Here is a 22,419-nt window from a genome sequence, read left to right as displayed (position 1 = left end):
TCCCAAGTGAGCTAAAGCCGCTTGGGGTTTTGTGTGTTTGTGTTGTTGGAGATGGTGAGAATCCGATTATCCAATGATTCTTCATTGGTGGAGTGTGAAGTTTGGCGGAGTGGGGTTGGATGGGGGAGGGGGATGGAGATGAGGGCCGCGTGCTTTGATTGCGTGATGCATGCTGTTCGCTGGATATTTCCCTATTGAGTGAATTGCCGACTTATTAATAACTGTAAATGGCGATTGTGCTCATTTTTTTCTTTTATTTTCTTTTGGCTGGTGTGTATTTTATTTATATTATCTCTCTCATCTCTCCAATTTCGACCGCAGAGCTCGAGCTTGTGTATGATGGATAGATATACTTCACCTCGATCTACATGACCATACGATACCATACCATACCATACCATACCATATCATACCATCCATCATCTACATGCAAAAGCAAAACCCAAACCTAGATCCATCCAGTCATACGTATCAGATCGGATCGTCAGCTGTCGAATTTGCTTTGATGTTCCTCACGTGGAAAACTCTCGTTCGGAATGAACGCAACTAAGTTTGGGATATTTAGCTCTTGTCTTGTGATGTTGGGAATGTGATGAGGGGAAGGGGGGAGGGTTAATTAAGAGTCGATGGCGATGAACATGTGATGTGTTGGAAAGCTAGGAAGAGTTTTCTAGATGGATGGATATTGATGATTTTAGATTGTGGAAGGAAGCTTGAATGCGTATATATCATAGTGTTTGGATGCGGTCATGGGTATGTGTAGGGTAGGTGAAGTTGCATCTGGATCTCAATATTTCCGTTCCAAGGCGTGGAATTGGGAAAGATGAAAGTTCGCGTGAGAGATCTTCTGGAGAAGTAGAGTGCGGATTCGAGACTTCTCGTTGGTGGATTTCAGCTGGTGGATTTGTCTATGCTTTAGATAATATGGGGTAGGGGGGACATTGTGATTTTGGTCTGTAGCGGGTGAGACAGACAGACAGACAGGAATTGGGAATTAAAAGAAGCTTTGAAAGTTTCGCTGGGAAAATGGGAAAGAACTCGCACTTGCGAATTTGGAGGAATATGAAGGGTTCGTGAATGGGCCATTAAAGATGCTTCAACATTGGCACGGTTTATCTCCAAGTTTACAATAAAGATAATGGCCATATTTTTTATTTTTTTTCACTGCTCAGAGATTTGGAATATCAGTTCGAACTCAAGGAATTTCTGGAGCCACGGAACAGAACAGTTTGCACAGATATATTTTGTTAAACACGTCACTTTATGCACAGAAAATAAAAGCAATCACGGGATGAGATTTATTTTGGATTGTAATTGTCTTTACCCGATCTTAGTAGATAAGCATAATGACCTGGAAGCCATAGGAGAAGAGAGCGAGTTCATTCAGGCTTATTCGGTGTTGGTAGTCATCCCTTTGTAATTTTTCTCTTGAGAAAGGATTATTACAATGATTTTGCTATTGGGCTTCTGGCACTGTTTTGAGATGCAATTTTTTTATTTCTTTATTTTTGATTTGCATTGGTGTGAATTCACCCTCGATTGACCAATTTTGTAATGTCGAGAAAGCAAAGAAGATATGAACGAAAGATGTACTAGGTAGCTTGTCCATAGTCTATAGCGAAAAGCTTCATTCTAGGAGACTTCCAGCAACATATCTCAGTATCAGAACCCGTAGGGATTATAGGGTGACCAGACCCTTAATCAAAAACCTATCAATTCCCTCCACTCAGCATATTTGGACATCATATCTTGCGACCAGCGGAGTCGTCTGTGCAAGTTGAACTCATGTTTCAATGATTCCACACTAGGAGACCACGACTGCATCAACTCCCTGATTTCCAGGCGTTCATCCTCCGGTAAATTATTCCAAAGGTACGTGTTGTTTCCATCAGGCTGGGGACATTTGAAGAAAAATCCCCCGGCTAATTTCGTCGAGTTTCGAATCTTCCATTGTCTGTCTGTTAGAGCGCCAAATTCGACCTCTTTCAAATAACGTATAGTATCGTCAAGGGCTGTCAAAATATTCATCGCAGCGCGGATTAGCGAGAAAACATTATTGTCCGTCGAGTTCGTCTTTTCTGCTACTGGAGCAGGATTTTGCAATCTATACAGATCAGCCGTGTTGAAGTATTTGTAGCCGGATAATCCACTCCAATGTTGGAGTACATGGTGTAGCTGAAGTTTGATTTTATTTACCGAGGTTGCTTTGGATTGCTCTGAGTCTATGGGTAGACTCCAAATTGGGGCGTTCAATGCTGTCTCGGAAATCTGTTTGGAGAAGAGAGAATAGAATACATGGCAGGTCAGTCCAAGGAGAACAATGGAACTTGGTGGTATGTTGTCTGCGATGAGGTTGATGATGTCCAAGGGGAGATCTATTAGGTGAAGGCTAGCTTCTAGAATGACGTTAGTTATCTCTTATGTCTACTATAGTTTGAATGCTCACCTCGACGATGGGGTCTAAACATTTCATTATTTTTGCTCTCAGAAATCTGTCTTATTTCGTCTCTGTCGTTAGACTTCTTTTTTCCCACAATCCCCTTCATGTTGTCGTTGTCTATTATAACTCTTTTGTGTATTAAAAAAAGAGAGACGTATTGTTTTGGTATGACTGGGTGATCTAAAATAATCGATGTTGAGTGACTAAAGTTTGAACTCTAGGTTTGAAGTCGAAATTGAAAATTTTAAGCCAGGGAGAAGTATATTGTGGTTCAATGCGATCCAGTCTGTTTTTTATTTGCAGGCCATATTTGAGAATATAAAGACTTGCGAAACCGTACGCGATCATAAGCGAGAGGTTCGGTAACGAGGATATCTGCTCGTTAATGATACGGTGTTCGTCCAAGAGAGGGGAGAGGGTACGGCATCTTTGAAAACAACAAGTATTTCTCTCCAGGATACTGTAGACTGAAATGTTTGATCACTTTTTCTGTGTTGCTACGCATTAGATTATACATATTGTATACAATGTGAAGACGGAAATTTTAAGATTTGATAGTGACGCCAGTTTAGTGTGGCTGGAGTAACTACCGAATACGCTGCGTAAAAATTGTCTGAACTCATAGGTACTCTACAGATAATCCACTACACAGGTTATTCCTTAAACGAATGATTTGTTACGATTTTATGGTTATCTGCTTTATATAACTTATCTTATACATTGTAAATCTAAATCGAAGCTAAATCACTATTTGGGCTATGGAATAATTTGAGAAGAGCTTCAAGTTTATACGAGAAGTTAATCTTTAATTTCATGCTAACTTTAAATAATACGTAGACAGGTAGTGGATATCTATAACGAATCTGTAAATACTTTATACGTTATTTATTCAGATATCCACTCTATCTACTCGCTCTATTGATAGATAATATGTGGATTATTCTTCAAGATCATTATTCGCCCCGCAGTACTAATTACGCAGCCTACTACTGAACATCTCCGCACTGTTACTAAGTAGTTGTATTTTCTTATTGAATGATTGGCCATGGGGTAATATGTAAGTTATATTCTGTTCTAATCGCTGAATGAATACTTTTCAACAATTCGGAGGTACGACTTATCTATAGTCTCAGTATAGTACATTTGATACTAAGTCTCATGTTTTGCCCCTTGTACTTTGTTTTAAGGTCAATTCATTGATGTATGTTACAATACCTATTGGTATCACCTCTGTGGTGACTACGATGCCTTCATAATTGATTCAAAATATTGATTGATGTTGTGTGTATTCTATCCTAGGTCTAGAGCTTTAGGAGTCAGATGCAATACGCTTGTGCGCTATTGCGCTACTATACTCACGTGCATGCATTCGCTCGTATTGCAGAATTACATTACAGCAGTATCGAATTCACTACTACTCTTGGCTCTTACAGACCGCCTTTATCTATGCTTCATAGTTCCATAAAGTCATTGAAGTTAAACATCCTACTACTGAAAAATCAATATTATCGAGGTGGTAATTGAAGCCTCCAAACCGAAGAGATACCACCAAAGAATATTTCACAATTCGACGATCGAAAGCCACCTACCATCAAGTGTGTCTACACGCAGGAAAGTCATCAAGAAACATAAGGCCTCACCAGAGAAACCGGTGGCTCATAATAAAAAAGTTTTGACTGCATTGTATGTCCATCAACAGACAATGGATGTTCAAAAGAACAATGCTCTCAAAAATAATAAGATTGAGTGATAATAACGTTAAACCCAAAGCCAAGTTAAAGACCAGTAGAATACCAGAGATTCTCTACCTACTCTCTGCCATCCATGCTTCTAGAGTTTAAGTTATCAACGATTAATTCCAAAATCACAGTATTGCCTCAGTAAATAATCCTTCGGATCACCAGTGAACTGATTTTTTATGGAGCCGAGAACATATCACCATTGGTGTTAACTTGCCGACGCTTCTATCTTGTCTTTTGCGACGATATCAAAAGAGTGAACCTATGTGACTCCATGTGTCGTTATACGCACAAAAATCTCCCACAATGATATGTTCCATGGTCACATAATTGACTGTCAACCACGACTAATTTCGCATCTTTTAAAGGATTGGAGTGGTCTTCGTGGAAATCGATATTGTTGTGGCGAGCATTCTAACTGCTGCTTACGTGTATCAACACTCAAAATCCGTAATTATTGGTCAGCTATGAAATGAGGCTATCCGCTCTGGGGAACTCGAACTAGGAACTAAACTCTAATTCGAGTCAAGAATCAAGAAAAGGCTGCCAAATCTCTTTGTCGTGAACTCTCGGATGGACTGTTTATCGAAGTCTCCGCATGTTGCAATTTTTCTGTCGATGACTTCACACGCCGAGCGGTCCCCGCGGTCCCAAGGATAGGAAAAACAACATGTGCGTTTAATCGACAAAAGAGGCACTACTGGACGAAAAATATGATGCTAGATTATTCTGAGTGGAGGGAGATGATTGGGTTTTAATCAGGGATTATTTCAATTTTGTGCCACTGTGTGAGACGAGATTAATGCAGATATACTATTGGATCTGGTAACTTTACAGGTATTGGGGCATGCAATGGTTCAACCTTATGGACGCTAGATAGAAAAGCTTTGCACAACTGATTCAAGGTGTATAAATGCACATTTTCTTCTATCATGCATACAATTGACTCATAAAATGAATAAACGTAATGATTTGACTTTCAATATTGCCTCAAAAATCCGCGCCGTCAATTCTTCCGCCAAACTGCAATCTACCTTACCATGGGAGTCACTTCAAATGACGTGCTCGGAATAGTCTATCAAAATCTTCTCCAAAAAACACTTCTTGGAGGAATTATTAATAATAAAAAAATTCGACGAAGCCTCAGTTCATAGGAGTGACTCGAACAGTTTGGGTTTGAAGGAACTGGTTTAAAAAAAAGACTCACCATACATCGAGATTGAGAGAGCAATCAGTTGGTGACATGTACACCGGGCCCAGAATACCTACCATGAACAACTTTAAATTAGGAAAGATTTTGCAAATTCCTTTCTTTCTTTCCAGCGGGTGTTTGAATCTCGTATATCTGTGTACCCTTTCTCGTTCCCCAGGCAGCTTTTATCGATATCTATGGACTTTGAATCAATATCTAGCCATGATATAGACGTTCAACTCAATAGCTGGTTTCTAATAAACTAGTGGTATTATCTTTAGCGAGGTTATTAATCAAAAATTCTTCTGTCGTTAATTAAGGGGTCCTATTCCTGAAGTGGAGGTTTATATACAACACACTGAGCTATACTATATCGGGGGTGGTCTGCACGTGACTCTTCTTAGTCGTACAATTATGGATTAATTTTTTGCCGACATTCAGACGGCTGCTTCACTGGGCATACAGCGTTCCAGTGTCATTTTCTGGTGTACGAACTTTACCCATGATTGGAGATCAATCGCATTTTTTACATCTAGTCTAGGACACCTAGCGCTTTCTTACTAGAATGATATATCATGACCATGGAAAATGAAACGGGCATGGATTCGAATATGGAGACAAATGGTGTAGAGGCGAGCTCGAGTTTGGAGATAGGCGCACATGATAATTCCAATACCACGCCTATGAAGCGTCAACGTCTCGGAAAATCTCGTACGGCAAGTTCATATCCACGAAAGCGAGCTTTGAGGGCATGCCAGATCTGCAGAACTCGAAAGACCAAATGTAATAACGAAAAGCCTATGTGTGGATGTTGTCAATCTTTAGGGGCTCAGTGTGTTTACGATGAAGTAAATGATTTATCCACGTTCGTATACCCGACACATCAATTGATTAATTTTGATTTTAAGTATTGATCTAAGAGATCAGATTTGATCCTGCAAGTCAGATAATACTTGAGCGTCTTGATCAAGTACTCCAAAAACTTGACGAGAAAGAAGTAGAATCGGCTGGAACCATACACCGGATTTCTCAGACGTTGGAAAATCTTCGATCGGAACAAGTCTCGTTGACAACCACCGCACAAGAATCTGTTACGCCTTCATTGGCGTCTACATGGCAAGCGCTTTCTACCATGGGGGAAAATGTCGAATCGGAAAAGGATCGTAAGCTTCAGCTGGATGAGAATATGCTAACACCTTCTGCTCGGACTTCACCTGATGCTGTCCTCGACTGGCCAGTATTCGAAAGCTGTTATGTGACAGGCTTTATCACTAGGGAGTTGTTTGATCAAAATTTCATTGATGACTCCAGGACTGACAAATCGGAACATGATATTTCTCAGTCATCAGCCTTCATCAACGAGGAGGCCGTGCCTCAGCTTGTGGAAGTATTTCTCACTCGTGTACACATAAAAAGTCCAATTCTAGATCCGAATATTGCGAGAGAATTTGGATTTAAGATTGCTCATGAAGGTTTGCGATGGGATGCACCCTCCTGTTTAGTGGTAAGTATAGTCATTATTACGGAGTTCAGAACAGTCTACCCCACAAAGCAAATATATCTAAATTAATAAACAATAGTTAATTATGTGCGCTTTAGGCTGCATTTCGCAGCCCTTTGGTGACTTGAACAGTTGCAACCCTTCAGACAGTTGGGTGAAAACCTCAAGGGCCGTTCTTGGAGGACGAGACTTGTCTCTTGGAACGGCTTATTTTACAGCTGCTCGCAAAAGGATTGGGCTACTGACACCCGGTGTAATTGCAACGCAATGTATATTCTTGTGCGGGGTATATGAAATGTATATGATACACCCGGTGAAGGCTTGGACTTTCTTCGCTAACGCCTCATCCAACTTTTTCATGTACCTCAAGTGTGAAGAATCACACTTTAAAAAAGACACATCAATAACTAAGTCATCAGACACCCAGCGTGTTGAGGCTAGTCTGTATTGGTCCTGCTATAAGTCTATGTGGTATGAAGTTTTCTTCTAGATTTATCTGAACCGTAAGCGAATTCTAATAATATATGAAAACAGTGAGTTGCGAACAGAGGTACCCTTATCTCCATCGTTACTATCTCAAATTGATTATGCACATCCCTTACCTGAACCACCGACAAACTTTCCATCAGGTACGAGCTCCAACACATCTAAAACAACTTTTGCCAAATCATCTATAGTAAGCGACCCACAACGAGAAGAATCGGAACTTGCTTTCGAAACACTGCAGGAAAAAGCTTGGTTTTTTTATTTATCAGACATTATAATTAGTAGACTTGGGACTCGAGTTCTTCTTAATTTGTACGATAATGATTTTCGAAGCTGGAACGCGCACAACCTCCTCTATATGATCAAGGCTGCAGATGAATTCGAAAGACAATTGAATGAGTGGTGGGCGCGATGATCCTTCAATTTTTTGTATGTAGCTAACATTAACATAGGCGTATAAGTCTTCCAGATCAAATTCAATTTAACGATGGTATAAAGACCAATCATGAGCTACAATTCACAATGCAAGCTCGTGTAATGGAGGTAGAAACATGGCTCTATCGACCATTTTTATATTATATGATACACCAGTCATCGGAAGAAATCCCGGAGCGAGTGCGGCAGCTTGCTCAAAAATCAATCGACAGCAGCATTCACTGGATTCTACACAGACATGTCAGGCATAGACATCATGGAAGTTGGTTTGTTGGAAGACTGATTTTATCTTCGGCAATATCCATACTTGCCGCGGTCAAGGCAAAAATGCGGCTGGATTCACTGGATGATTGGAAAGAGATTATGCAAGAAGCGATAAGTGTGATGGATTTCTGGGCGGATGAATCACCAGATTTTGCCGTGGGCTCTGTGGTTCTGCAAAAGCTTTCACAGCTTGTAGATATTTCAAATGACTAATGATTTTGTTGATGCCGTCAAAGGGGCAGTACATGTTCACAGTGTCACAAGCAGGAACAAGCGATCAATTCTTAGCGTGTTAAGCGACACGTTTCAAATTCCTAATTGATGATATTTTTGTAAATTGAAAGTCATGTAGTGGCACAAGTTTCTTTCCTTGCTGGCTCAAAAACATCCAAGAGATATAACTCCAAAGCCAAGATTGCACTTTTGAAACCCTAATATTCCGAACTTTTAATCCCATTTCACTTCTTTGGAGAATAAGCTCTGACTTCAATCTCAACCTTCATGTCCGGAAACGCGAGCGCAGGAACTCCGAGTGAGGTCCATATCGGCTGGTGATTTGGGCAATATTTCTTCAACAATCGGACCATAATCTCCATAGCTTTATCGCTCATTGGCATATGATGCGAGGTCAACGAGAATACATCTTCCCAACCTTTGGAACCGGCGGTCTTTAATGCAGCCTCAACGTTTTCGAAGGCTTGCTCGATTTGCTTTTCGATGTCGGAGGGGATTTTCTCGGTGATACGGTCCCATCCACCTGTAAGAGCGACTAGGTTAGTGACTAGTTGAAACTGCGTTGAAAGGAAGATTGGATTAGAGGGAGAAAGAGGGGAAGGAGTGTTTTCACAAACGTACCTTGGCCAGAGCATTCGATAATGTCTCCTACACGAACAGCTTGGCTGTACCAGAAGTTTTGCTTGGCAGTAGTTTCTCCATAGCCCTCGTAGTTGAAATATTCCAAGTTAGACATAGCGAAAGCTTGTGGGTTTTGAGGATGTGTGCAGAAAATTGAATTGTGTGTGTTGAGTTTTGAAGTGCAGATTAATTCTGAGGACTTTCTGCAGTTTTATACAAGTAGTCAGGCAGGTCAAGAGATTTGTGATGTATTCTTGACGCTTCTGTCGTCATACGGTTTTAGTAATAAGATCCACCTTCAAGTCAATGCCTGCATCTAAGTTTAACCCCTCCATTCGTAACATCATGACAAGAATCAATTGTAACGAGGATTTTTGCGCGGATGTTCGGAGTTGTGTCTCTCTGCACACACTTGGAGATAGTCCAAACCGACAAATTGCATCACTAATCAAAACATTTCATTATATCCACCAATGAAAAGTCACATTGGAATAGGTAAACTATTCAGCCCTTTTGATTGAATATCTGGCCAACATTGGTCGATTCCGAAAAGATAACGAATCGTATTAAAAATACCTAAGACTGAGAAAATCTCACATATGATCGCGAGCCCAAATATTGGGAATAGTCTGGCCGTGCGCTAACGTTTTGATTTTGAGCTAGGCATGGCTGCTGCATCTAAATTGTGGAGCACCGACTAGCCGACGGGGAAGCTCGGATTTACGCACACTCAGAATGGCCTTGCCGGGTAAAACACACATTTTACCCGGCAAGGCCAGAGCTCTCACAGAAATACTCCTACAAAAATTCTCATACTGTCGCACTTATCACCAAACCCATTAACAATGAACATTCTTCTTATCTACCCGAGGAAGTTCGAATCTCGCGTGTCTAAATTGCTTTCCGCAAGTGATTATGGGATTCTCAGACGAATGGCGAGGAATACTTGCACATGGCCTTGATACTGGCAATGATGGGGTGGTCGAGATGACCCTTCCTGATATACGTTGTAAGATAACGTTGTAAGATAAAGTTGAAGGTATCTGCAATTTTTGGTACAAGTCATTCTTTGTATGATAATCATATTGTTATCTCTCAAATTAATCTTGTCCTTATTCTATCTCAATTTTCATGATGAAAGCTCTTACTTGGAAGTCTCTGGGCGAGGTCGCGCTCGTTGAAAAGCCCAGACCAGCATTGAAGCTCTCAACAGATGCTATAGTCAGAGTCACACATGCCAGTATCTGCGGTACGGATGTTCATGTTCGCGATGGATATCATCCTGAAAGCGAGTTTGGGCGAGTCTTAGGACACGAAGGTGTAGGATTCATCGAAGAGATTGGCGAGAGTGTTGAGGGGTTTGCAGTCGGGGATAGGGTTATTGTTTCTTGCATTACCGTGTGCTCACAGTGTGAGAATTGTAAAAGAGGCATGCCTGGTCACTGTCTTGATGGTGGATGGCAGTTGGGTAACACACTGGATGGTTTACAGGCCGAATACACTCGAATACCTTATGCTACTCACTCACTTCATCAAGTTCCACCAAATATCGATGAAAAAACACTGGTTTTACTGAGCGAAGGCTTCTCATCCGGATACGAGTGTGGTGTTTTATCGGGAAAAGTGGAACCTGGATGTACTGTAGCTGTGATCGGGAACGGTCCAGTTGGACTGGCTGCAATCATTACTGCGCAGCTCTACTCACCAGTGATGATCATTGGAATTGATATTGACGATAATAGATTGAGAATCGCGTCTGGCTTAGGCGCGGACCATACCATCAACGCGAGCACCGATAATGTGGCGGAAATTGTACGATCTTTGACCAATGGAAGAGGCTGTGATACTGTTATCGAAGCTGTCGGGCTTCCCGATACGATTGATATGGCACAGGATATTGTAGCAATTGGTGGCAAAGTTGCAAACATTGGGGTTCACAAGCACGCAGCTAACATGTATCTTAATAAGAATTGGGCTCGTAACATTTGCAAGTCATCCATATTGTCTTCTTAGGCTCAGGCATAACATCAAGACCTCATGCTAATAATTTATCTCTAGCAATAAGTACCGGGTTGGTGAATGCAACTAGTACCCCTTTGTTGGTTAAAATGTCAGCGGCCAACAAAATGCGAAATCCTGGACCAATGTTCACTCATAGTAGGTTGAATCTCCATTACCCAACCCTATCTTTCAAACGAGTAAATTCACCAAACTGACGTTGCTTCACTTAAAGCTTTCGCCTTCTCCGAAATAGAACAAGGATACAAAACCTTCTGCAATGGCAAAGCGGAAAGCGCTATAAAACTGTTAATAGAATTCTGATATAATTTGGTTGTCAATTGTAAAAAAAAAAGAATAGATTTGATGCCCCAAAATTTGCTTCTAACTTTTTGATCAATTAGATCTTAAGATTAATTTCATTATGGTATATTTAGGTATTTCATCTAGAGTAATTAAGATGCTTTATTGAACGTACACATGTGAAAAATTGATGGTATCCTCATTTCTCAGAGTCATGGTACCAATCCTCCATGAATTTTCACCAGTTTTCTGATCTTATCTATAATGACTCGGACAATTAGAAGTACTCAAGTTATCGATTCTGAATAAATAAATCAGCAACCTTGAGTAGCCTGAAATGACAGCGTTAGTAAAAGATAACTTTGATCGACTAGCAGTTTCGCAAGGAACATTTACGAGCTTTCTAAGTTCAAAGCGTCGAGCTGTGATTCATTCAAAAATTCATTGAATTGTTCAGTAACTTCAATCTAATGAGCAATTGCCTTTGAAATTCCCAAAGTTGGGACCCATATGAGTGATGTAAAGTTGGTCCGCTCTTCCCCGGCCTAGTCCCACGAGCTACCTAATGTCTAAACCCGAACTTCCCCGATGAGCTCGATGTTTCAAGTTAGACTTTTCATAAGTCCAACACCACTTTAGTTGTGTATACGACGTTGATGCAAGAAGATTAGCAACAATGAGCTCATTGGCTCCAAGTATTATACAGGGGTAATTTTGAAGTTATTCACAGCTCTGACATACTAGATTGCCTGATTGCCGCTCAAAGTAAGGGTTCTAGATACAGCCAAGTAATCTGAGCCCTTTCATTATCTCTATATTTTCTCGACACTCCATATCAAAGCTTCCTGTATTTCCTCAAAACTTTTGGAAGTTAAAGGAGGCTTGCGACATTAAAAGGATAAAGCTAAAGCAAAAGTAATGTCAATAAAATGCTTTAGCGAAAGAGAAAGAAAATGGTAGACTGCTTGTCTATATTTGTTCAAGTGGATTTCATCTTCCAATACTAACTACATTTGGTATACTATTAACAGAATCTATACTATTTCTGAATGAACTTCAATATTTCAACAACTATGACATGCTATATATTTCAATAACACACTATACTTTGTTACAATCAATTTCAAACATCCTCCTAAAAGTACCATTCTGATTCAATTGGATGTAAATGGAAGTTTCAAATTCCAGTTTTTAATCATATTATCTAATAACTCAAATATTCAGAGTTCTATTACTTAATCCACAACCTTTAATTTCCCCTGGTAAGGAATTTCTGATGGCTTCTAAGTTTAGATAGAACTCCTTATCATTGATCAATCTATGCCGCATTTAGACCCTTATTTATCAACGCTCTGTTCAACTGTTATCGTCGACAGTAGATAGCAATTGAATATCGTACCTGTTTATCGATACTGGTAAAGCTCACGAACTCTATCCTATCTTATCATACAAATGTGTGTCATTCTTGATGTATGCTATATATGGGAAGTATGTTTTTATAAAAAGACCTGTCAATCTCGAGTTGACAATCTATCCAACTTTCACCTCATTGTTTCGCTTTCCTGAACTTCAATATATATCTGCATATCCCCCAGTGAAAAGGCACAAGCATGTCTGAAGATATCGTCCACTCCAGCGGTGGAAACAGATATAATAATATTATAGTTATTATTGTTTCTTTAGGCTCATTTACCTATGGATTTTGTTCCTCTATTGTGGGATCCCTCACAGGGTTACCCGCATTTTATGATTACTTCGACTTCTCAAACACTGGAGCTCAAGCAGGGTACACCTCAAGTATGCTAGGTGGTAAGTTATTCCCACTCGGAAGTATTTGTCTCATCACAATAAAGTCAGGTATCATTATATGAAGAGCTGATATGGATACTTCCTGCTATAACTATGAATTCCCTCTATGCTGCGGGTGGTTTGATGGGCTGTGCGATTGCTGGCTGGCTGGCTGATAAAGTTGGGCGAAAGGTTTCCATCCAACTTATCACCACGGCTTGTATCTTAGCAGCTGCTTTCACCACGGGCTCACAGAACGTTGCTATGCTTCTTTCAGGGAGAGCTCTTCAAGGAATCGCGTAAGTCATAACCTTCCGAACGCAATGACAAAGAATGCGTCAGTCAGCTGATAAATTCTAGTGCTGGTATGATCAATGTTGTGTGTCCGATGTATCACGCCGAAGTTTCACCAGTCAGTGTGAGAGGACGTATGGTAGGGACTCATGCTACCTTTTTAGTCATCGGTTATGTAAGTTGGAGCCCCTTATTGCTACATTCTAAATTGGCAGACACTTACATCATCCTTCACACTAGGCCATGGCAAGTTGGGTCGGTCTAGGCTGTTATTTCGAATCGACTCCCGCTATTCAATGGAGATTGTGCCTTGCGCTTCAGATGGTCGCTCCGCTTCTATTACTATTGTGTTCTTCGTGGGTTCCAGAATCGCCAAGATGGCTGATATACAACGGCCGTGAGGAACAGAGCAGAGAGATTCTTAGAAAATTACACTACCATATTGACGACCCCAATGGAATCCTCCCCGAAAGAGAGTTTATGGACATTAGTCGCCAAGTTGCTGCTGATCGAGAAAATGAGCGTAGCTTCTTCGCTCTCTTTAAAGAACCCTCCACGCGCATTCGCATGATATATGGCTTCTTCATCATCTTTGCAGCCCAAAGTAGCGGTGTTTTGGTAAGTGAAAGAAAGTCCGCGATGCTACTTACTTCAACTAAGATCTCAAAGGTTATCAATAATTACCAATTCACCTTGTACGAAGGTCTCGGTATCACAGGGTGGAAGGCACTTTTATTATTCGGAGTTTATACAAGCTGGGCTGCAACGATGAATTGGGTTAATGCCTTACTCCTTGATCGATTTGGACGAATAAAAGTTATGACTTTTGGAATGGTAAATCTGTTTTGCTTCAAAATTGCAAAAATGATGATTAATTTTTCGGTAGCTTGGCGCTGTCGTTGCTATTTCTTGCGACACTGCCATGGTCGCACGCTTTGCGGGTAAAAAATAATGACGTCGGTAACGGTTTTGGAGTCTTGTTTCTATTCCTTTTTATTACATTCTTTGCTGGTGGAATGGATGCTGGTAAGTCGACGAATACTCGTTGATAACATTGCATCAATGCTAATTGTGTCTTAAATAGCTTGCTAGTGCGTTCTTGCTGAATCAAAAGAAATTTCCTTTTTGAAAAGGATTGACTAACAGTTCTGTAGTGTTTACGCATCGGAAATATTTCCCACTTGGATGCGCGCCCAAGTTATTGCCTTCTCAGTGTGCGAGCTCTTTTGCGGAACGCTTATCTATACCGGTTCCGCCCCAGATGCGTTTGCTGCAGTGGGATGGAAATACTATCTTGGTATGTAACTTCTCGCGTGCTGCCAAATAACGCCTGGCTAATTTGCATGCTTGTAATAAACAGTCTTCGTCTTCGTTCCGCTTGCTTGTGTCGCATTCATCTGGTTCGTTCTTCCTGAAACCAGTGGGCTTAGTTTGGAGGAAATTGGGGTACTATTCGGAGATCACGTGGTGGTGACCGATATCTTGGATGGCGAACTAGTAGAGGTTGATGTCGGTTTCGTGTCTACTGATTTTAAGAACTTGGAGAAGTCATCTTGAGATAATTTATGAATTATCAATAGATAATATTCTAGACATAACGTGACTTGACTAGAAGTAAATCATATTATAATGAATTACTGCTTTTTAAAACGCTACGGCTAGTCATAAATTGATGTTATTCATACGGTTGAAGTTTCTTGTCGCTAAAATGGGCTGGCTGTATTACGGTGCTCAGTTTCTCTTAAAATGCATGCGAACACATCTCCACAGAAAGAGATTCACAACATTCTTCCAATTATCTGCACCCAATCAACTGAGTAGCATTTACACTCCGCAATCGGAATCAACGAAAGACTCCAATTCATTGCCACTATCAAGTTTAAATTTTTGAAACGCTTCACGATGCCTTCGGTAAAGAAAGACGCTGAATTGATATCAATCGCGCCTCCCAAATCCGCTAAATCTCCACTCGAAGATTACGTCGAAGTTAGCTATGAGATCTCTGGTTAGCCTATTTCCTCTCAGCTTTTTCTGATCCTATTCAGCTATTCTAACTTATCTCTAGCTATTTATGCATCAACACAGCAGATGTCAATCCCCGAGAAGAACTCTATAGTTGAAATTCTCCCTGCTGAGCTCATTTCAAACATCATGGAGCACCTTGGCCCCACATTTGGAGCGGTATTTGGCCTTACTTGTCACCAAGTTCATGATGAATACAAGCGTCAGTACCCACACTCAGATGCCCTGCTTCTGGAGACCCTTCTTTGGGATAAGACGTCAAAGGAAGATGTTCAGCACCCACTTTTTCGGCCAAATGCTCGGCTTTATGAACTACTTGATGAATGGATTGGAAATGGCGATACTACAAAGTATATCTACTTTCGAGATATTTCTCTCGGATCATCTGACCTCTTGATGTACTGTGCCATACCAGGATTTTATGTTGGCAAGTTTCTGCTCCGTGACATTTATGGCGAGGAAGCCGATCCTTCAGGACATGCTTTAAAGCAATTGCTTGTCGCATGGTGCGCCTACGTTCACATCCAGAGAGGATGGCTGCAGTTCTGTGGAGATGATAAGCCTCCTTACTATCCTTCTCCACTTACCATGGGCGGAAATGCATGGATTGACGAAATGAACAGTATCATGAATGTTTACAAGAACAAAAAACCAGAGGATATATTCATATATATCATCGATACGGGTATAAAAGTAGCTAATGAGGGGTATGGACAAGGGTGGTCGGTCACCGAAGCGAGAAGAGAGCAGTGGCGGGAACATTAAAAAGAATTTCAATAGCAGTGGGCTTTAACCATCAAAAACAATGACATATTGATCAAGTCATATCATTAAATGGATTATATCATGGTGCGAATCACGGAGCTGGGAGGTCATATGAAGAAACAGCAAACACGGCCATTAGTTTAGCCCATTATTGTGCCAAAAACCTGAATAGTCTTATCCTGAAATCCACTACTTTATTCTGCTTAATTATGACTCTCCTTAGAACTATGTGACATTCTAAAACGGCGTTTCTTTTCAATATTATTTCCACATCAGTAATCTTTTGGATTTGGCCGGCCCTACTTTGGATCACACGCTACGATTTACTTCTAAAGCGCTTTAGCTATTAGCAATGCAAGCATTCCATATTTTGCAAACTTAACTGAAACGTTCAATGAATGTAAAAATTGATCTGTGTCTGTTAGTTGAGAACAATTAATCTCTGTGGTATTTGCTTCTCGGTTAACTGTCGTCTAGTGTTGCGCCTATGATTTTAAACAACAATGCATCCATGATAGCTTGCTTCCCCTTGAATTGAGAAGATCAATCTACATTGCAACTAATGCTGATAGCTCGTATAGATTTTTATTGGCTCTGGGAATCTCCAAGTCGTGACGTCATGACGTGTTAGGGTGACTATTTTTGAAATTTATGTTCGATGAGTATTTCAATGACTAATCAACTAATATCTACTAATTAAATTCACCATTGTATTCAGTCGCTAATCACATCTTGATATAAATCCAGCCTGGCTATAAGTTTTATGAAAATTCTCTTGAAGATCAAGGACAGAGTTCCGAACTATAGTCTAGCAATGAAAAACTTTACAATATGCAATTTCTTTCAAATTATGAAATAGTTTTAATTGTCAAATTGATTTGAAATGATTGAGTTTACTGATAATAATCTTCGAAATTTCAAGGCTAAAATCTCAAGATAAATGTAGTTCGGACTAATGGGATCACTGATTCTTGGGCAAAAACCAGTTTCCTAGATGGTCGTGATTTAATCAAACGCCACATCATTCATTAGAACTATCGCTCAAGCATCTGCATTTCATTAATCTAATTACTTCTCAAGATCATATACCTGTTTCATCTTGTTGTTTTTACCTTGGTGGTGATCACGACGTGCTCATAATAGCTATATGGTTCAATTTATTGTATTGTCTATCTATTCTAGGCTCAGATCTATGAGAGCTATATACAACACACTTGTTTGCTAGCACTCTAGTGCACTTGGTCGTGTACACTCACTAGTCTCGTGATATATCTACCACTGGGATCGTCTTGTTCAGCATCTAAGGTTATGATTTATGAGCAGTACTCATTATGGCTCTCAAAATGGTGCAGAAGTCACCTCATGAGGATATGGAATGATAAAAACTATCAAATGAATGAGTCCAGTGCACAACAGTATCGTGCGGGCATGCATTTTTAACTTAGACATAGGAATAAAAATGTTTCGAGAGCTTCAGTATTGAAATACTTCCATCGAAATCATGCCAATCATTTTGGGCTTTTTTGCAACCCTCACCAATGACAATTATTTACTCCACAGCCCCATATCTCGCTAAATTATGAGATGGGTAACCAGATATCGAAAAAACAACACTTCAGACCGCTAATTGAAGACCTCAAAAATGCACTTTATTTTTCGTCAGTCTCCCGGGCCAAAGAACAATCAGGTAAGTGCATTTTCATAAGATTATAGATGGTCACTAGCTAATAACATAAGAATAGATTCAACACTGGAAAAGTTGCCCACGGAGGTTCTACTGAGAATCATGCAATCTCTCGATGTCTCAGATGTTTCCGTTGCATTCACATGCCGCCGTATGTATGTGATATTTAAAGACGTGTTTCCGCGACCAATAATTTTATATAACACTGGCGTCACCATTCATATCAATCATCTGGACACTTTTAGGGTCAAAGACGTACAGTTGAAACTCATCAAGTACCCGCCAATACTGAGTATTTATTAACCCAAAAACTATAGATATAGAGTGGTGACACGCGTGTGTAAACCTGAAGACTACGATATGAGACTTAGGATCTTAAATCGTTATGAACACTACGGACGGTTTATTCGCCGACTATATTACAATAACGAAGAAAATTATCGAGATCTTAAGGACAAGTATTGGAACTACGAGTTGTTTGTCCATTGCTGGACTAGAAGAATGGAGAGAGTATCCAAATATCCCTACCCACACAGCAAGGGACGACTCGTTTACGATATGGAAATGAAACGAGAAATTCATCGGCTACTTGATTCCATGGAGGATGCAAACAATGAGCAATATATGGAACTCGAGTTCTTTACAAAGGAGTTTCTAGAAATTGGGTCGTACAAAGAGATAAAAGGCCTAGTTCTCGCAAATTTGTCCTTGATACAATTTAATCAGTGGAGAGAGATGCTGGATTTCTGATTTCAAAAGGCGAGAAAGCCAAAGCCTCTAAAAGCATGCTTTTATTGCTTTTTTTGAGCTTCATTTACATCATTGAATCAAAATTCCATAGTCATTTCCAACAAATAGAAACTCTAATTGAGTCCAATGGGTGATTATGTCATTATCAGTCTAGCAGTCAAGGCAGTGCAAGAAAATTGACAAGAAGACAATTTGCCACTCTGAAAAGATTATACTGTTGAATTTGGTATTGAAGAATCCAACTCGATTGAAACATTATTTTGGCCTCCTCAATGGATGTGCCTCAGTATTAAGGACATACTCATCTAAGCTAATCAGATTTGGATCAGCAAATATGAGATAGAAGTATTTGAGAGTTTCAGCCATCCAGAACGATTCCATTCTGTCAGCCTTGGGAGGATTATCAGATACGGTGCAGTCGTCAAGAGCAGCATGCGCAATTTCGGTGATTGTATGTTTGATAATATTGTTGAACATTGTCCAGGCTTGTTCTCGCAACTTGGGGTCACCAGTGATGCGATAAAGTATAAAGACGGACTCTATTGCTTCCGGCCTGTTGAAAGTTAGAAGAGTCACTAGTACGGGAATATGGGGAGCCTTGCCTGAGAATATAGCGACCGTCATCAAATTTGGTGACTCCAGCTACTAGCCGGTGCTGTTGGATCTTTTCATGCACAGTTTCATTGCCTTCAGTGTCTTTATCTATACCTTCAAGCCACTTCTGCTCGTGCCAGGGGCAGTGACTGTCGTTTTCACATGGAACTGTATGCATCTTTTCAGGCATAATTCCAAGTGGCATATTTTCGTAAGCCCAGAGACATCCATCGGTAAGTTTTCTTGCCAATTCTAGATCCTGTTCATTTTCAAATATCTTTGCACCAATAGCAACCATCCCTCCTGCAAAGCAGCCCAGATGTTGTGCTTCTCCATCGGTTTTGAGCTCTGTGACGGATGTCTTCCCATCACTATCCACGTTACCAGGCAAGCGAACATCTTCACCATTCTTGGTCATCGGGCGGAAGAATATGTTGCGTCTCATTGCAATCATTGAAAATTCATACATTCTCCTATATTGCTGAGTAGCTCCACCGAGTAGTAGATGTTGCTTTTAAATATTAGCACATAATAGATGAAATCTCTTCGAAGATGATGAAAGCTTACCTTTGGTAGATACTCATACAATGAATCAGCCATACCACCTATAGTAAAACCTCCATATTCCACGAAGTTCATGTCCTTCGCGTTCACAACCACCGGCCACATTCCGGGTAGCTTCGATAAAGGTTGCTGGTTGTCGAAGATATTCATGATGCGCTGCACAGCATCGTAGTATCGGAGATCACCTGTAATCTGGCTAAGACGTGTGAACTCTAGAGTCAATGAACCAATCTCAGACTCTAGAACATTTTCTTCGGCGTCCTGCACAGCACCAGTGGCAGCAACATGGTAATACCAGCGAAGAATTGGTAAATGATTGGGTGTATCGAAGGACTTGTACAGCATCTCTCCCATCTCCTTCGCTTTCTGTAACAAAACGGGGTACTTTCCATCACTTAACTCATAAGCGGAAAGAAAACCACCCAAGTACCGAATAGTAGTTTCAAAGACGTTAATTTGGTCAAGAGCGCAGGTACTGAAATCAATCTCTTGAATAGCTTCGACGGCTACTTTAAATTCCGAATGCATACCCATGATCCAAAGAGTATCTAGAGACAGACTTATTAGAATGATATAGAATTCTGAACGCTGTGTACTGACCGAGAGTATCGACCAAGCTCGCGGCCCACCCCCCGAATGGATCCATTGATCCTCCCGACAAGGGCATTACCTCATCTTTCAACCATGCATGGCTAGTGTAGCCATTCCATGCATGTGTAAAGTTGCTTTTGACAGCATCAAGCCTAGCTTGTCGGATTGACTTTTCGGCTTGAGTTTCTTTCCCAAAACGATGCTGGATTCTCGGTATGGTTGTGACCGGGTTCGTAGGAAGAGGTATAAAGTCGGTGACAGGAAAGCTATGTGGGACTTCAGACCACCGAAACTTGTTTCCTTTTTCATCTGAACCAGACTGAACTATTGGTTGAGTTCGATCATATGATCTTTGATAGCGTTGAAGGGCTGGCCCATGGTAAATAAAAAAGAGAAGAAATATCGCAACAATGAAGATCGATGCCTTCCATCTGAAGGCCATAATTATTAGTCAAATTACACTTCCGCAACGAATTATTTTAATTTCGAATGTCATCCGAAATTAAAGAGAGGCAAAGTTTGTAAAGATCGAAATATAAGGAACGTTTAGAAAATGAAAAGAGTCAGTCTTCACAAGAACGCGGGAAAGAGAGTACAGGTTAAATTGAGATCAAATTGATTAGATGAGGCTACCTCGGAGGACATAACGGTCACAGATAGGGTTTCATTCTGTAAGCGCCCAAGTGGCCGCAACCGGTGGGTTTCGTATAAAATTTCCAATATCCGTCCCCAAGCTATTATTAACGGGGGTCCAATCAGAGGCCCCGATACCTGTTCCCTATTTATACTTGCGGATACTCATGAGTACTTGTATTAAACATAAATTTGAAAAACAGATAACTAGGTAGTATTTACAATTTTTCAGCATTTTCTATATAAAAATGAAACAAAATATAAAGCATCTAGTTTTTAACGTTTTATTCTTTATGAAGCTAAAATATAGTAATAATTTTTACTATAACGTAGTTTATCAGCATGTGGCCCATATCAGCATGTGGCCCATTTCGAAAATCACCTAAATCAAGCTTTCTAAAATATTCATATTTTAATAACTAATCTATATTTTTTGAAAATAGAAGCTTAATTAATAATATTAAAAATTCAAATATTCAAAAATGCAGTTTTTACTTTTATATTTTTATTATATCAGAAAAAGAAGTGAAATTGTCACGATTTTCGTTACAAAAAAATCATTTTTATAATAACTATTATATAAAATTAGATTTTTAAAAATTCATTAGAAATTCTTATTATTTATATAAATAATTATAATATTTTTTTTAAAAAAATCAAATTATATCAATAAATAAAGAAAGTGCACGGTTACGCACAGACGAATTTTGTATGTGTTTTGAGATGGGCCACATGATGATATAGGCCACATGCTGATAAACTACGTTAATAGAATAAGATTCTAAGTTATAATGGGGATTATTAATGAAATCCCTGTTGTATGTACACTTTGTTCGTTCAATCTATGAAAATGAGGTATTAATATTTATAGCCAGCCATTGATTGGCGGGAATGGTTTTTTTTATCCCTCGTTGCGACCATTGTAAGCGCCCTTAGATCAAATAAAATTAATCATTGGTCAATTATGGGAAGGTCTGCGAATCGTTTTTCTGGTTCGTCCACTATCCAATTGACTGCCAGTGCCATGGGCTGAGTAAGCAGTAACTAAGCACCGTATTCACTGTTCATACATGTTGAGCTTCAAAATTTTCCCAACATGTTGGTCCTGGTATGACGACCAACATAGAACGGTAAGTGAATTTTAGGATTACCAAAAGGCTTCAAATGGATACTCAGGTGGCACATTACTCAAACAATTCGCTGATCCTTCGTACACAAGTGTGTGATCCCTCTGTCACGATTGTTTGATGACGACGGATGAACGTAATTGAGACGGAGTCATCTATTCCCTATCAGCAAACGAACGGCAATGGGAAGCTATATCCTCACTCTTATTCTCGTCATCTGTGTTTTCTACACTCTTCCAATTTATGCCCAAACATACGTCTCTTCCACCGTCTGGATTGTGCCGGATGGTAACACTGCCGACCTTTCTAAAATCTATACCGAGGGCACAACACTGCAGGTTACTTGGAACCCGGTACTAGAGGGCTATAAATTTCAAACTCTATCTAACCTGTG

At 40.1% G+C, this 22,419-nt stretch overlaps 7 protein-coding genes across 10 annotated transcripts; 4 read left to right on the top strand and 3 right to left on the bottom strand.

Moving 5' to 3' along the window:
* Positions 1-1,672: 1,672 nt before the first annotated feature.
* BCIN_06g04620 (hypothetical protein) lies at positions 1,673-2,612 on the bottom strand. The gene is made up of 2 exons (XM_001559181.2): positions 2,447-2,612; positions 1,673-2,396 (listed from the first exon to the last, which is right to left on the bottom strand). The coding sequence occupies exons 1-2, from the start codon at positions 2,544-2,546 to the stop codon at positions 1,702-1,704; spliced, it is 795 nt and encodes a 264-aa protein (XP_001559231.1). The 5' UTR covers positions 2,547-2,612; the 3' UTR covers positions 1,673-1,701.
* A 3,223-nt stretch (positions 2,613-5,835) lies between these two features.
* BCIN_06g04610 (hypothetical protein) lies at positions 5,836-8,344 on the top strand. 4 transcript variants are annotated; one of them, XM_024693543.1, is made up of 6 exons: positions 5,836-6,236; positions 6,299-6,875; positions 6,952-7,343; positions 7,407-7,501; positions 7,550-7,760; positions 7,811-8,344. In XM_024693543.1, exons 1-6 carry the CDS (start codon positions 5,947-5,949, stop codon positions 8,268-8,270), a joined length of 2,025 nt encoding a protein of 674 aa, XP_024549329.1. In that variant the 5' UTR covers positions 5,836-5,946; the 3' UTR covers positions 8,271-8,344. The 4 variants fall into 4 exon arrangements, with proteins under 4 accessions (XP_024549329.1, XP_024549331.1, XP_024549332.1 ...); XM_024693545.1 differs by having other exon boundaries at positions 6,292-6,875; XM_024693544.1 differs by having other exon boundaries at positions 7,407-7,760.
* A 3-nt stretch (positions 8,345-8,347) lies between these two features.
* On the bottom strand, positions 8,348-9,105 carry BCIN_06g04600 (hypothetical protein). Its single transcript, XM_024693542.1, has 2 exons — positions 8,913-9,105; positions 8,348-8,814 (listed from the first exon to the last, which is right to left on the bottom strand). Exons 1-2 carry the CDS (start codon positions 9,025-9,027, stop codon positions 8,516-8,518), a joined length of 414 nt encoding a protein of 137 aa, XP_024549328.1. The 5' UTR covers positions 9,028-9,105; the 3' UTR covers positions 8,348-8,515.
* A 575-nt stretch (positions 9,106-9,680) lies between these two features.
* Positions 9,681-11,284, top strand: BCIN_06g04590 (hypothetical protein). The gene is made up of 3 exons (XM_024693541.1): positions 9,681-10,890; positions 10,971-11,069; positions 11,146-11,284. Exons 1-3 carry the CDS (start codon positions 10,044-10,046, stop codon positions 11,232-11,234), a joined length of 1,035 nt encoding a protein of 344 aa, XP_024549327.1. The 5' UTR covers positions 9,681-10,043; the 3' UTR covers positions 11,235-11,284.
* Positions 11,285-13,082: 1,798 nt separating this feature from the next.
* BCIN_06g04580 (hypothetical protein) lies at positions 13,083-14,890 on the top strand. The gene is made up of 8 exons (XM_024693540.1): positions 13,083-13,300; positions 13,362-13,470; positions 13,536-13,913; positions 13,965-14,129; positions 14,182-14,236; positions 14,380-14,386; positions 14,450-14,592; positions 14,656-14,890. Exons 1-8 carry the CDS (start codon positions 13,116-13,118, stop codon positions 14,850-14,852), a joined length of 1,239 nt encoding a protein of 412 aa, XP_024549326.1. The 5' UTR covers positions 13,083-13,115; the 3' UTR covers positions 14,853-14,890.
* A 206-nt stretch (positions 14,891-15,096) lies between these two features.
* BCIN_06g04570 (hypothetical protein) lies at positions 15,097-16,192 on the top strand. Its single transcript, XM_001559185.2, has 2 exons — positions 15,097-15,300; positions 15,361-16,192. Exons 1-2 carry the CDS (start codon positions 15,198-15,200, stop codon positions 16,080-16,082), a joined length of 825 nt encoding a protein of 274 aa, XP_001559235.1. The 5' UTR covers positions 15,097-15,197; the 3' UTR covers positions 16,083-16,192.
* Positions 16,193-18,454: 2,262 nt separating this feature from the next.
* BCIN_06g04560 (hypothetical protein) lies at positions 18,455-20,861 on the bottom strand. The gene is made up of 4 exons (XM_024693539.1): positions 20,275-20,861; positions 19,678-20,222; positions 19,119-19,621; positions 18,455-19,069 (listed from the first exon to the last, which is right to left on the bottom strand). Exons 1-4 carry the CDS (start codon positions 20,705-20,707, stop codon positions 18,772-18,774), a joined length of 1,779 nt encoding a protein of 592 aa, XP_024549325.1. The 5' UTR covers positions 20,708-20,861; the 3' UTR covers positions 18,455-18,771.
* Between the last annotated feature and the right edge of the window lie 1,558 nt (positions 20,862-22,419).

This window comes from Botrytis cinerea, chromosome 6, assembly GCF_000143535.2.
Source record: "Botrytis cinerea B05.10 chromosome 6, complete sequence".
NCBI classification, from domain to species: Eukaryota; Fungi; Ascomycota; class Leotiomycetes; order Helotiales; family Sclerotiniaceae; genus Botrytis; species Botrytis cinerea.
The sequence above is the reverse complement of the archived record's forward strand: the minus strand, read 5'-3'. Positions and strand labels throughout refer to the sequence as shown.

What these genes read in the sequence shown, in the direction of transcription:
- BCIN_06g04600 (XM_024693542.1), bottom strand. Translation starts at nt 9,027, where the DNA reads ATGTCTAACTTGGAATATTTCAACTACGAGGGCTATGGAGAAACTACT. An exon ending in TATCGAATGCTCTGGCCAAG is followed by an intron (nt 8,815 to 8,912) that starts GTACGTTTGTGA and finishes TCGCTCTTACAG; the next exon opens with GTGGATGGGACCGTATCACC.
- BCIN_06g04570 (XM_001559185.2), top strand. Translation starts at nt 15,198, where the DNA reads ATGCCTTCGGTAAAGAAAGACGCTGAATTGATATCAATCGCGCCTCCC. An exon ending in AGTTAGCTATGAGATCTCTG is followed by an intron (nt 15,301 to 15,360) that starts GTTAGCCTATTT and finishes ACTTATCTCTAG; the next exon opens with CTATTTATGCATCAACACAG.
- BCIN_06g04620 (XM_001559181.2), bottom strand. Translation starts at nt 2,546, where the DNA reads ATGAAGGGGATTGTGGGAAAAAAGAAGTCTAACGACAGAGACGAAATA. An exon ending in GTTTAGACCCCATCGTCGAG is followed by an intron (nt 2,397 to 2,446) that starts GTGAGCATTCAA and finishes ACGTCATTCTAG; the next exon opens with AAGCTAGCCTTCACCTAATA.
- BCIN_06g04610 (XM_024693544.1), top strand. Translation starts at nt 5,947, where the DNA reads ATGACCATGGAAAATGAAACGGGCATGGATTCGAATATGGAGACAAAT. An exon ending in TCCTGCTATAAGTCTATGTG is followed by an intron (nt 7,344 to 7,406) that starts GTATGAAGTTTT and finishes ATATGAAAACAG; the next exon opens with TGAGTTGCGAACAGAGGTAC. An exon ending in GAAAGACAATTGAATGAGTG is followed by an intron (nt 7,761 to 7,810) that starts GTGGGCGCGATG and finishes ACATTAACATAG; the next exon opens with GCGTATAAGTCTTCCAGATC.
- BCIN_06g04580 (XM_024693540.1), top strand. Translation starts at nt 13,116, where the DNA reads ATGAATTCCCTCTATGCTGCGGGTGGTTTGATGGGCTGTGCGATTGCT. An exon ending in CCTTTTTAGTCATCGGTTAT is followed by an intron (nt 13,471 to 13,535) that starts GTAAGTTGGAGC and finishes CCTTCACACTAG; the next exon opens with GCCATGGCAAGTTGGGTCGG. An exon ending in CCCAAAGTAGCGGTGTTTTG is followed by an intron (nt 13,914 to 13,964) that starts GTAAGTGAAAGA and finishes AAGATCTCAAAG; the next exon opens with GTTATCAATAATTACCAATT.
- BCIN_06g04590 (XM_024693541.1), top strand. Translation starts at nt 10,044, where the DNA reads ATGATGAAAGCTCTTACTTGGAAGTCTCTGGGCGAGGTCGCGCTCGTT. An exon ending in TCTTAATAAGAATTGGGCTC is followed by an intron (nt 10,891 to 10,970) that starts GTAACATTTGCA and finishes ATTTATCTCTAG; the next exon opens with CAATAAGTACCGGGTTGGTG. An exon ending in TGGACCAATGTTCACTCATA is followed by an intron (nt 11,070 to 11,145) that starts GTAGGTTGAATC and finishes CTTCACTTAAAG; the next exon opens with CTTTCGCCTTCTCCGAAATA.
- BCIN_06g04560 (XM_024693539.1), bottom strand. Translation starts at nt 20,707, where the DNA reads ATGGCCTTCAGATGGAAGGCATCGATCTTCATTGTTGCGATATTTCTT. An exon ending in GAGCTTGGTCGATACTCTCG is followed by an intron (nt 20,223 to 20,274) that starts GTCAGTACACAG and finishes GTCTGTCTCTAG; the next exon opens with ATACTCTTTGGATCATGGGT. An exon ending in GACGGTCGCTATATTCTCAG is followed by an intron (nt 19,070 to 19,118) that starts GCAAGGCTCCCC and finishes AACTTTCAACAG; the next exon opens with GCCGGAAGCAATAGAGTCCG.